This window comes from Anopheles cruzii, chromosome 3 (assembly GCF_943734635.1).
Source record: "Anopheles cruzii chromosome 3, idAnoCruzAS_RS32_06, whole genome shotgun sequence".
In the NCBI taxonomy this organism is placed as follows: domain Eukaryota; kingdom Metazoa; phylum Arthropoda; class Insecta; order Diptera; family Culicidae; genus Anopheles; species Anopheles cruzii.
In genome coordinates, this window is record NC_069145.1 from 31,741,011 (window position 1) to 31,754,230 (window position 13,220).

Sequence of the window (13,220 nt, forward strand, 5' to 3'; positions counted from 1 at the left end):
GATAAAAATCTTGTTAAAATCGAGGGCAGACCGAGATGGGTCGATTTTTGAGGGTGCAATCCCACAGCTTTTAGTATGATAGGTCGGTTTCATATCACTAGGGACTTATCTAGATTAGTATGCTTAGAAGGAAAAAAGGTAATTCTTAAAACACGCGAAGTCTGGAATGGAATCGAAAATGGATCACTTCCAGTTCAATGGTCAGAGCATAAAGCATGTCCCATATTTACCATTATGGATATAAGGCACCATCTACAGCAGTTGTTTCAAAAGCTCATAAAACCTTTAAACACTCACGTAAAAGTATGAAATGATCAAATGAAAAGTATAAATGGCACTGCTTAACTTCCCATAACCGAACCGAAGACAAACTCTGTTCTCTGTGTACCAATCGCAAAATGATGATTTAATTTCCCGTAACACAGAATGTCTAGGGCGCAGCCATGCAGCCGGCAGCGCATTAAGCTTTCGCCATAAATTAGTCAGCTGCCAATGTTGGGCGCTAACGTCAGGTAACTCCATGAAAAATAATTTCAAACTTTTATTACCCACGAAGTGCTCTCCAGGTGCACGCGGCGAATGCACATTTTCATCAAGTCGCACCAGGTCGCGCCCTTTGTAGTCGCGAGAAGCGGATGCTAGACATCATCGCCTTCTGCTCCCTGGTCTTCCAGTGCACATGTAGAACCGCGTCCTACATTCCGGCTACAGCCCTGTGCTGGCGTTTTGAAAAATGAGTGCACAATAAGTCTTGAAAGAAGATTAACGATAGCGAAAACCCGGCTACTCGGTTCCGGCTTACAACGTAAAAAGGTCCAAATAACGCCGGTTCGTGTGTGTGTGTGTGTGAGAGAGAGAACTCGGGACGATGTTCTGTACTGCACTTTCAACCCGGGGGTGGATTTGCACCGGATGTACCCATTTTTCGGTCGGTGCCGCAAACCAACGGAGAGGATTGTTTGAAAGGACGAACAGAGCTAGGGGCCGCCGCCGCCGCCGTCGGGAGAAGTTAATTTGCACTGATAACGACAAAGTTGTGCATTGGGCCACCCCTTCGAGGGAGCAAGCCCATCGGGTTCGCCTGGCGGAGAAAGCTTCACGTTCTCTGTCTGCGGCTGTGGACTAATTGATTTCACCGGAGATTACATTAATTAAGTGTTTATGTAGAAAAGCATGTCACAACCCGCGTTTACCGGTTAGCTAATTAGGGTGTGAAAAACTTTTCCTTCCGTTCTACCCTCGTTCCGTGGTCTGTGCCCCCACCGCAGCGGGCACGCGGATTCTTCTTCTATTTGCTTGTCTGTGGGCACCGAGAAGAAAAAACTATGCGCCTTCTAGTGCACTTCGGTGCGGGTGCCGGAGCATCCAAAGATGGTCAAAAGCGATGCCGGCCTGAGACCGCCGACTATTTATCATCTGTGCCAACGCGGCTCCCCGTCGTCCATCGTTGGCTCAATTCGAAGCTGAATGGCAGCAGAGACGGCTCAAAAGCCGCTGACTAATGCGCCAGCAGCCCGAAACAGGGCCGCCTTCCGGCACACAGCGGGAAGTCCTAGTTCTCACACCGCACGCCGCGGTGCATGGTTCTAGCCGTCATCGGTGGATTGGTTAACTCTGCCGCTCCGGGGGGCTCTGCTGTACAGTGACTCATCGTACGGCGTAAAATTTATCTCTCAAGTCGCTTGTCGCACCGCTCCGGTGGCGTTCGAAGGCAGCAAACTTCTTGCTGCGCTGTTCGGTGCACTCTGGTGGCGCACCTTTGGGGAGGCACTTGCGCCGCAGTCTGCTTAGGCGCCGAGAGTCAGCGGTTTTACTGGGTTGTTCAATAAGCTTCGATAAGAAAAACACAATTTTATGGTTTGAAAAACACTTTATTGTTCAGTATGGTATTCCTGCAACATCCTGATACACTTGTTCCAACGAGACGCCAATTGATGAATGCAATCCCTGAAGTCGACTGCAAAATACATTTCCACGGCTGTTAAGACCTCATAATTTGATGAAAAACGCTTTCCACGCATGCATTTTTTTTTTTGGTCTGGAAACAGATGGAAGTCGCTAGCGGCCAAATCTGGCATATAATTTGGTGGTTTTTGCCATTGTCAAAATGCTCTTGTGGCACGTTATATTGTCCTGATGAAAAATAATTTTTTTCTTCTGCAAACCGTGTCTTTTTCATGATTTTTTTCATACAGCTGCACCAAAAGGTTACAATAATATTCAGAATCTCTATGGTTTCAGGGGTTGTTACTGTTTTCGGACGTCCTTGGACGTGGATCTTCTTCAAGGCATGTACGACAACGTTTAAATTCAACAACTCATCTTTCTACTGTACTAATTGAAGGCGAAGAGTCCTTATCAGGGCGAAGACGAAAAGTCGAGAACATTCATTCATAAATTTCAGTTGATTTTAATCCTTCCAAACATAAAAAAAATCAATCACTGCACGTACTCGATTTTTCCGATGTAAAAAACACTGTGACACGTCGATACTAAATGGCTTGCAAACAAAGAATGAAGAGACAGATTGAAATGAAACTTCACATACGTTCATATGAAGAGTGTACAAACATAAGAAAACAAAATTAGGTTAGCTGCAGCTCCGCCTGATATTGAACCGCAAAGCCTTTTGAACAGCCTCGTATATTGGCCCGTTGAGCTTCGGAACCCTTTTTTGTGTCGGACCGCAGCCGGAGATCGGTGGACGATACGAAGACATGACGCGAGACGCATACGTTCGGTGCACCACGCACTGAACCGGGGCCATTCTGGACTCGAGACCTCGAGCACCAGTGTCAGAGCTTGCCCCGTCGACGGCTGATCCTATCGATCAGGAAATGCCTCGGCCTGGCCTTAGCGCGTTGAAAACATAACGCAACTCATAACCGCGGATGGGGGCGATCCACAGACGCGCGCATCATCTATCATTGGACATTGGACAGCGCGCAGAAATGCGGCGAGCGGCGAGCCCTGCACAATGCAGTCAACCCGCGCCAGTGGGGGGACTTGACCTCGTTTCTCGAGGCCCCGTTTGCGACCAAAATCGAATTAGTTCGCCGGTCGCGCCGGCGCGGAACCCTTCGCTCTGGAGCGGTCCGCATGGCGGCCGGAAATGAAATTCCAACCTGACCGCGCGCGTTTCGCTTCGCTTGCGGGACGCAAGCGGCCATAATTGTTGCTTTTAATTGCACCCATTGCCCCCCCAATTTGTTGTGCATTATTTGACCAGGTTTGTTCCAGGCCCAGGAAGCAACGGTGCCAAGTCCCGACCCGACCCGGGGCTGCGATGCAGAAACAATCAATTAATATGGCCGCGCGGTTTGGATTTACAGTTCGGTTCGGTTCGGTCCAGCTCATCAGTTTTCCCAAATTTATCACCGAAACAAATGGGGACCGGAACCATTATTTCATCGAAACCACACCGGCCCGGGCGGTCTTCGGGCTCTCGGCATGCAAACAGAGACACCCGGGGCCGCCCGTTTATGGTGTCGGTTTCGTTGCTTTTCGCTTCGCAAACAACAGCGCCCGCGACTGACGGCTGGCGATGGCCACCGCACCGCAATCCACGTTTCCTGCACACTGAACCGGGTCGCCGTTGACCAACAAATCATTAATTTCTGATTTGCTCATCCGGTTGCCGGGCTCCGGCCTGTTGGTCTGTTGGCATTGTCAAATATTTACCTTTTGTTTCGTCTGCTCCTTTATCGCTGCCTGCTACGACCGCGCTACGACACACAGGATGACCTGCCCGGGCAAGCGTTGCTGGACGTGGTGTTCGCCCGGCTAAACCTGATAGAGACGGCCTACTTTGGGATTCGTTACATCGACCAAGACGGCCAAACGGTAAGTAACGGGGCGCGCCGTCCGTCTTCTGGGCGTTTTCTTACCTCGTCCCGTCTACTCACACCACACAGCACTGGCTGGATCCGTCGGCCAGACTATCGCGGCAGCTGAAGGGCGGCAAGGTTCCTCCGTATGACCTCTACTTTGGCGTCAAGTTCTACGCCTGCGATCCCTGCAAGCTGGTCGAAGAAATTACTCGGTATGTCACTCTAGCCCAACACACACACACACACAGGGGCGCATCTAACTCGGCGGGGGTTTAATTACAGATACCAGCTGTATTTGCAAGTTAAACAGGACATCCTCCAAGGGCGATTGCCGGTGTCGTTCGAGCTTGCGGCCGAACTGGGGGCGTACGTCGTGCAAGGTAAGCTGGGACGGGGGTGGGCGGTCGATTGAGCGGTGTCCTACGGTCCAAGACTCTCTCTCTCTCGCTTGTGTGACTCTCCACTTCCACTTGCAGCCGAGCTGGGCGACTACGATCCACGGAAGCATCCGCTCGGGTACGTGTCGGAGTTCCGGCTGCTAAACAACCAAACGAAGGAGATCGAATGTCGTATCCACGAGCTGCACATCCAGCTCGCCGGCATGTCGCCGTCGCAGGCCGAGTTCAACTACCTGGACAAAGTCAAGTGGCACGACATGTACGGTGTCGACCTTCATCCGGTGCTGGTAAGCTTTCTGCGTGGCGAGTGTCAGAGTTGGTCCGATTCAAACTGCTTGTGCGGCACTTTACAGGGCGAGGACAGTGTCGAGTACTTCCTCGGTCTCACTCCGGGCGGCATCGTGGTGCTGCGCAACAAGACCACCGTGGCCCACTACTACTGGCCCCGGATAGCGAAGGTGTACTACAAGGGGCGCTACTTTATGCTTCGCGTCTGTGATAAAAATGTGAGTATCCATCGCGCTGGCCGGACTCGAGAACCCGAGTGGTGACGCTAACCCTGTCGCGACTGTTTCCAGAATGAGGTTAGTACGTACGGTTTCGAGACACCAAAAAAGAGTGCGTGCAAGCACCTGTGGAAGTGCTGCGTGGAGCATCACTCGTTCTTCCGCCTGGTGCGGGTCGCACCGATGCAGGCCACGGGGACGCTCGGCAGCAAGTACGGGTATGTTGTCCGGCGCCGTTCGTCCGGTGTCTAGCATCGCGCGATACTTTAACGCTCCATTACGATTTCAGCGGCCGCTCGGAACGCCAGCCCATGAAGGATATTCCGGGACAGCAGCGGATCGCACCGCCGTTCACCAGGACGCCATCGCGCAGACAACCGCGCCGGACGATGGTCGATGTGCAGCCGGTGGAGGAGAAACTGTTTGACGCACCGAAGTACATTCAGCAGGAAATCAAATCCATCTCAATACCTCAACCGGCCCAATCGTAAGTCCGCGTAGATTCACCTGGCACACAACGTTCACCTCACGTTCCGTTCTTTCTTCCATCACTCGGTTCGGTCCTGCACCACACTCCTGTCCTGTCGGCACAACTGGGTTCCCGGGTTAGATTTGACAGTCCGTATCGCTCTACTTGCAGCATACCGGCCGCACTGAACGGTATCGCTGGCACGGGCGGCAAGTGCCAGGGCGCGGTACAGCCGCCGGACTCACCGCGCAGTACCCGCAGTGCCCCCTGGATGCGGTCGCAGCAGCGGGGCCTGTTCGGGATCAACTCGAGCCCCAAATCGGTGCGCTCGGCATCGACGAGGATGAGTGCGCCGGCCAACAACGCCCGAATGCGCTCCAGCTCGGTCGAGAGCCACTCGTCGAACGAGTCGCGGTCGGGCCGTAGGCGCCGGCAACGTAGCCGCCGGGTGTCGGACAACGAGAGCGAAATGAGCCGTGGCTCGGGACGCTCGGGCAGGTCACATAACTCACACCGAAAGCACCGGCGGCACCGGTCCAAGAACCGTCGCAATCGGTCCGACACGGAAAGCCGCGATCGGAGCTGTTCCGGGCACCGGCGGTCCACGGACTCGATCGAGCTGGTCGACTCGGGCGAACAGTGGCTGGAGGTGCAGCGCAAGCAGCACTCGGATGCGGTCCCGAAGGCGGCCGTCATCAAGAGCAGCCAGGTGATGAAGGGAACGCACCCGGACTCGGGCATCGTCCAGCATCACCAGCGGAGCCGGCGGCACCGGAAGCACCGGTCGCCCTCGGAGAAGATATGGTCCAGTGAGCTGACGAAGCACCTGCAGTTCGATCTGGTCGATACGACCGGCATGACGGAGGACCAGCTGCGCGAGATTCCGTACACGGTGGTCGAGACGAACCATGCGGCCAAGAAACCGAACACGCTCAAGGTACACAAGACTAGTCACCACTCGACGACATCGCTTTCGAGCCACCACCATCATCACCACCATCCGCAGCAGCAGCAGCAGCAACAGCAGCCGCAGCAGCAGCAGTATCAGCCGCCCCAACACCTGCCGCCACCGCCGCAACAGCAGCAGCATCATCATCATCAGTATCAGCAACCGCCACAGCAGCAGCAGCAGCACACGGTCGGCAACAATCGGATTGACCGGATAAGGGAGTACCCGAAGGGCGGTGATACTAGCAGTCTGGTGGAGAACGGCGTAAACGGGGGTTCGATACGATCGGCCAGTACGATCAGCTCGTCCAGGGAGTACGACCGCAACTCGGGTCTCATCAGGTAAGGCTGAGGGATTGGTGTCAGCAGAAGAAATCGTTCACGATCCTTGCCCCTTGTTCTCCAGAATGATGTCCAGTATGAGCATGGGTGACTTTATCTCGCCGACCGGCTCGAGCCTGAGCCCGCTCGACAGCTCGGGGCTGCGGGTATCGCACGAGCACACCGATTCCGGACTGGGAGCCGATCAGGACTACGCGTACTCGTCGGAAAGGTACGTCGCCCCACGGTACGCTTAGGAATTCCATTTTTAAAACCCCCTGCCCGGTCCATTGTAGGTCCAGCGACAGTGCAAAGTACGGTACGAACAAATCGTCCGGAGCATCCGTCACGTCCGGGCACACGAAGTCGTCGTCGTCGAACAACATGAAGTCGCATCACCACACAGTGAGTAGTCGGAAACCGCCGCTCTGTCCCGGTCGGTCTGGGGCAGGACCATTACCACCGGTTACTTCTGCCATCACACAGCAGCCGCTGCTTCAACAGCAGCAGCAGCAGCACCAGCAGCAGTCTCCGCTGCAACCACCACCACCTCACCCGAGCAAATTCTCATCGGTACCGGGTGTACATAGTGCCAACGGCAGTAACAGTCGCTTGATTAACACCAGTAACACTCACTACCAAAACAATCATTACACGTTTAGTCTAACCCGAAACCCCACCCAGACCCACCATCAACATCAGCATCCGTCCCAGCAGCAGCAGCAACAACGGCACCTCGGTCCCGGTCCACCACTCGGTAGTAGTCTCGGTAATGGGTTAAGCACTAGCACCTACCTGGACGCGACGCTGGCCACGCTCGCGTCGTCTGCCGCCGCACCCTATCACTACTACTTCGACGGGACCGGCTTCCGGTCGAACGTGGGCCCGTCCGGAAGCGGGTACCACCAGCCGGTGACGGTGGGCGCCGGTAGTATCCGTGGCACCAAGTCCGACATCGGTGTCTCGGTACGGCCGAAGCGCCACTATCACCAGCAACACCTCCAGCAGCAGCAGCAACACCACCACCTGCCGTACATCAGCAGTGTGCATCGGCCGGTGGCGGCGAGCAGTGAGCGGAAGCGACGACTCGGGGCATCGTCGTCGCTCGGCAAATCGATCGACTACCTGGAAAACTATAAGACTGGCGTTGAGCGGCTCAACCAGAGCAACAACAACCACAACAGCACGGACGTTGCCGGTGTGGGTAGCGGCAGTCCGGAAGCTTTCACCGGACTGCTCGCCACCGGAGGTAGCCAGAACGTGCTCAATAACAATCACTGCCCGTCGCCACCGGGGCCGGAACCGTCCGCTGGTGGCTATTTCGATGCCAATCGCAACCAGAATGGTGACGGCAGTGTAAGTACAGTGTGTACAGCACTCTCTCTCTCTCTCGCTGTCCCTCGGAATGCCTGCCCTGCCCTGCACGCCTCTGAACACCCCTTCTGCTGCATGCAAACGTGTCGCCCTCGGTCGTGTTTAGCTGCATGTTACTTAAGTACCGCCCCACTCGTGATGTTTTGTCCTCCATTAGGTGGCCCCTTAGAGCTAGCTGGCTAGTGATGCCCCTGAGAGTTATGCAACCCGCTTCCACCGCTCGCTGTAATGTATGGCTTGTCTTGCGTAAAAACTGGAACGAACCTCACGTGCAGCGCCCGTGTGTGTGTGTGTGTGTGTGTGTCGAAGTGGATTCTGTCCTTGTTCCAACCGTGATGGCCTTCATCTCTACCTGCTCTCTCAATGTGGAAATGGGCCTGCTGGGGCGGAAATGGAACCCTTACCTAACATCCCATTGTTGCCCGCGGGGTACTCCTGACCGGGTGTGCGGTGCACCGGGGAAACTTTCGTCCGCGAAAAAAGGCACGGCCGAAGCAGGGGTGAAAATCGACGAAACAGCTTACATTGTACCTGGCTGCTGGTTGCTGCTGTTGTTGTTTCTGGAGCAGAATCACACAAAAAAGTGGGGAAAGAAAATGTTGCTCCATCCGGGCGGTAGCAACAACAAACGGTACAGCCATTCACCGCCGTTCCCATCCACCGTGCATTCATTATTGGTCTGTGCTACCTCTTTGTTGCACCACCGCATCCTTCTGCTGCGCTTGCCGCTCTCTCTTGCCGAAGGGTGAAGCGTTTGATCCGTTTGTGGTATGCTTCAGCGAACAAAGAAAGCTTTTCTGGCATTCCCGGCGCTGCACGTGGACCGCCGCCAGCCCTCCGTCCGGTAAAAGGAAATGCGCGCAGAAAACCAACCCAAATCGGGCAAAAAAGAGACCACAACGAAACAAACGGGGAAAAAATTGGAATGCAAAATATGCGCACAGATTCTGGGATGGCTGCGCGTGGCCTCACACACACATACACACACACTATTATCACCGGTGTGCCAGTTTTCCCGAGATTTTCCACGAAGCGTGTGTTTTTTGTTTGCTATTCAAAGCCCATTTTCCTTACTTCTCGGGGATGGGAAATTCAACCTCGTCCATCAGCCGGGACACGGGGACAGTCCGGGCTTCGTGCGGCCAACCGCCGCACGTTGTCACACGACCCCGGGCCACGGTTGTAACAGTTCCGTTGATTTTGCGTGCGATGTAAAAGTTTTCCACCAGACCCCGTCGAACGTAACGTTCCGGTAGTTGGTCCGTCCGAACTAACCAACTCTGCACGCTCCACGAGAGATTCCCGGGGAACCGGGCCCCTCGTTCCTCGTTCTATTGCTAAGTCCACCGTCGGACCAGTTTCCTCTTTCTTTGGGTGTCCTCGGAGTCCTTCAATCGGAAATAACGGTCGCGCAGTTCATCAACAATTTTTATTGTTTTCCACCGACTCGGAGCCAACTTTGCTCAATTAAATGGGTGAAATCGGTCAGTACCGCGGGTCGACACCTCGTCTGGTCGGCTCCTTTAACTTCCTGCATGTGACCCCCCGCCCCGCCCGGTCCAGAGTTGCATGCCTCCGACCCGGCTGGAACAAAAGGAGTTTAGTGTTTCGTTAGTGTGGTTTTTAGTGTTTGCCATATCGATACTCTCTCTTTCTCACTCACTCCCTCCGATTGATTTCCCGGGTCACCCGTGTCACAATGTGTCTAACAACTGCATGTGTATGTGTTTCCTCCTGCTTGCGAGCCGGTTCGGTTTCGCTCTTTGCACGCGAGCCACCACACGGCCGACGGCCACCACCCAAGCCACCTTCCACGAGCGTGTGTGTGTGTGTGTGTGGACTGTTTTAATAAAGCGCGCGCGCCATGCGCCCCATTTTCCGCACCTCTAGAACGCGCGAACGCCGGGAGGCGCTAGTGAGAATGGCAACCGGCACTCGGAGGCAGGCGTTGCGTCGCCCACCACCACCACCAGCAGCCCGTCGTACGGCCAGAACGTAGGGCCGGCCAAGGGCGCGGCTGCGACGGTCGGCCGGGGACTTTCGGCCGGTTCCGGTCCCGGGACCTGGTTCGGTGTCGGTAAGCACAGCAACCACCGTTCGTCCAGCTTAGAGCTGATACTAACACCTATCATACAGAGCCGACGGTAAGTAGAAACGGGGGCGCCTACGGGAGGTTGTGATTCGTCTTGAAAGGGAAGCGACGACCCGCCATGAAGCCTGCTCCCCGGATTTGGTCGATTTGGTATTGGGAGTTCAAACGACCGAAAACGGTTCAACCCATTGGCCGAGCGCGTGCCGGCAAAAGTAATAGGGAAACAACCAACCATACTTCATTGCGCCTATTAGCCACAGATCGGGTGTAACCGATATTGCATACATTTGGGCGCTTTTCCTTTTAACAGCGAGATGTGGAATTTACGACGCCATTCGGCAGTTACTGTAATCCGAATTAATTTATAATAGACAGAGAAGACCATATAGGCGTGGACATGTTTTTTTGAACAAACCTCCCCCCGCCGGTTTTATGCTCGAACGAGCGACAGCAAATGGAGCATTACTCACAAAGCGAACCGCTAGCTTAAAATAAACTTCCAACTTCTTCCAAATCGCCATGCGCCATGCTTTTCCAGGGACTACTATGGCAACATAATCTGGCAATCGGGGCTCGGGTTCCAAATAGCCGCCGCTCCAACCCCTGTGAACCCACTGCTACCTCACGACGCTGCTGATTATCTTCTCGTTGGCGGAGTCTAAATTTGTGACACAAATCGTACGCTTCAAAGGCCCATCGTCGCTGGCACACGTCGCCGGCGTTCACGGTTCACGAATTCCCATCTCGGCAAGGCTTTGGGTTTCGGCATCAAATACCTTATTAAGGCAAGCACGTATAAATGACACTGTTTCCACCGGATTTTGTGTGCCGCAAGACGCAACGCAGCGCACGTTATCACGTTTAACACTTTCGACGGTGAATCCTCACCTTGAACAAAGGGCAAATTGTTGAGTGAACAACCTTCGGCCACCGCCGAAATAACACCAACACACCGCCATGGGCTCTCATTGTCTCGCTTGGTTCGTTCAATGGAAATTTTACCTCATTAAGGGCATGATGTTTTTTTGTTCTTCGGGGGAACTGAAAACAAAAATTTGGAATGCCCAATACCCGGGCGGTGCTCGGAGAATTTGCGGCCCAAAACAGAACAAAGTGCTACTTGGCAAATCAGTAACCCGGGGGGCCACACTCAATTGCCACCGGGCGGGCCCTGGGAGCCGGGCCCTCGGCATAACACGCTCATCCCCGCGCACCGCGACCGTCGAAAGGTTTTTGTGGCTCAACTTTCGCCGAAAGTTGGGCCAAATTCAAAAATTCCTCAAACAAACATAATGACCCGACACAACATCCTTCGCTGAAAAATGGGCAACCATCCCGTCGGCGTTCGGCCGCAGCCTCGTTCGGTACCGTTTCGGGCCACCGGAAGAGGGAGTGTCAGGGAGCCCGCACGTGGACGCCCGCACGTGGACCCGCAACATGCTACAGCCCAGCGGTGTAGCATGTTGTGGAGTGCTTGAAAAAATTAACATTTCCGAAGAGGGTACCGATGCACTCTCGTGGGTAGCAAAACCACTCCGTGGTCGCCCTCGGCGCGTTCGGAACTAAAAGTGGAACCGCACAAACGATTTGGGGCAAAGCGGTGGGAAAAACTTGGCCGGGCTGTGCGCTAGTTTGAAAAGCCAACGCCGGCCCCGGGAACCCTCGAACCCGATGGGGCCCCTTTTTTGGTGGATGATTTCCGCACATTTCAATACCGCCATAAGCACACAAGGGGTCGGCCGGACGGACGGATTGCCGGTGCTCGCTCTGATTGGTCCGGTGGCCGAGCCCAGCTTCTGGTCGGCAGTTAACCCCTCGCTTACGATGCATGTATGCTGTGATAACAAACTTATCACGAACCTGGCCCCGTTGAAATGCTGCAACCGCAGCGTGAAACGGATATCACATGTTCACGGCGAGGGTTACACATCCCTTCTGCCTCGGTGCAGATACGGTGCTGGAAAAGCATGGACGAATATCGGGGCTCCTGGTTGGCGCACAAAATTGGCGTTGCTTAGCTTAGTGATAGCGCCCGGAAATACCCTTCAATTATTGTTTGCTTTCCACGATTAGCTAGCTGATGAAGTTAATTGCCGAGTTCTAAGGCGCCGCTGAAATTCTGCGGCCTTCGTCGAGTCAGCCTTTCACGTTTTTCGTTTACAGACAGTGGTTTCTATGGCAGTTCAAGCTTTGGCTTCGCATCGCCGAAAACTCTCAGCAATGGCAATCCGTTGCAACTGGAAATAATGAATCGTGCGCTCTTTTACGGAACAACGCTCATGCAACGTGATGCAACGTGGCTTCAGTAATGTTGTGACCTCAACCAAACAAAACCTAGTTTTGTGCCAATATCTTACCGTTGATTGTGAAATCCATCGTTTCACCAGCAATTTTGACTTGACTCTCGCTCACTTTTTTAGCTTTGATAAAAGGATTGAAAATTATTCGAAATATTCTTGAGCTCACGCTCATGCTCTGCCTTCCAAATGTGAGTCAGACTGAGACTGAGTTTTAATACTTTCAAACTTTTGATGTCCACCACAAATTTTATGAGCTTTCAAAGGTGCAATGATCGTGTACTTTTGAATGTACATCACAAACTGTTTGATTTTAATGCGAAACTGAGCTACTTGAATAGAATTTTCAATGTTTTCCTTGAGATTACACGACAAAAATGGGTGCTGCAAGCAAACTACCTGCTAAACTCAATTCTCAAAACGAAGACCGACATTTGAAAATAGGCTCCTGAGAAAAAAATGGTGTACTTCAAATGTTTACGCGAACGTCCAACAGTTCACTTGTTCACTACAGGACAATGTGACACCCGCCAGCCAGCCAGCTTAACCATCGCAGTAAGCATGGCCCCCAAGCAACATCGTTGCTTGGTTGCAAAACTGATGCTGCCTCACCGGCGCTCGCGTGCTAAGCTCACCGAAGACAGGCTAAGCTCTCGTGATCAAACAGTCTGCTGCCTGCCTGGTCGTGTAATCTCAGGTTCGCTGCACGACCTTTCTGCCCCGGATCAGCCCACGGGTGCTGCTCCTCTGCACAAAGCACCAGGCGTCCTCCATCGGCGTCCTCCAACATAAACAATTATACCGAAATCAATTCGCTTTCGGTGCGGTGCAACGGGGACCCCCTGGCCCCGCAACATGACAGCCGACTAATAGAGCAATCTATTTGCTTTAAAACTATGATTAATTATTCACTCCGTTCCAGCGGACCCGGTGGCGACAGGGCTGGTTCCCGTGGACACACGCTGGGATCTCGATGTCCTGTGGT

At 53.8% G+C, this 13,220-nt stretch overlaps 1 protein-coding gene across 1 annotated transcript in view; it reads left to right on the forward strand.

The window, feature by feature from the left end:
* The window catches only part of LOC128270225 (uncharacterized protein DDB_G0283357), a 61,421-nt gene that overhangs the window by 46,753 nt on the left and 1,448 nt on the right, over window positions 1-13,220 (forward strand). Inside the window, exons 2-12 of the mRNA XM_053007626.1 lie at window positions 3,739-3,843; window positions 3,915-4,042; window positions 4,113-4,210; window positions 4,307-4,515; window positions 4,582-4,734; window positions 4,807-4,952; window positions 5,024-5,221; window positions 5,345-6,493; window positions 6,558-6,704; window positions 6,769-7,828; window positions 9,737-9,990. Of these exons, the coding sequence (XP_052863586.1) occupies window positions 3,739-3,843; window positions 3,915-4,042; window positions 4,113-4,210; window positions 4,307-4,515; window positions 4,582-4,734; window positions 4,807-4,952; window positions 5,024-5,221; window positions 5,345-6,493; window positions 6,558-6,704; window positions 6,769-7,828; window positions 9,737-9,990 (3,647 nt within the window). The remainder of the gene's footprint in view (window positions 1-3,738; window positions 3,844-3,914; window positions 4,043-4,112; window positions 4,211-4,306; window positions 4,516-4,581; window positions 4,735-4,806; window positions 4,953-5,023; window positions 5,222-5,344; window positions 6,494-6,557; window positions 6,705-6,768; window positions 7,829-9,736; window positions 9,991-13,220) is intronic.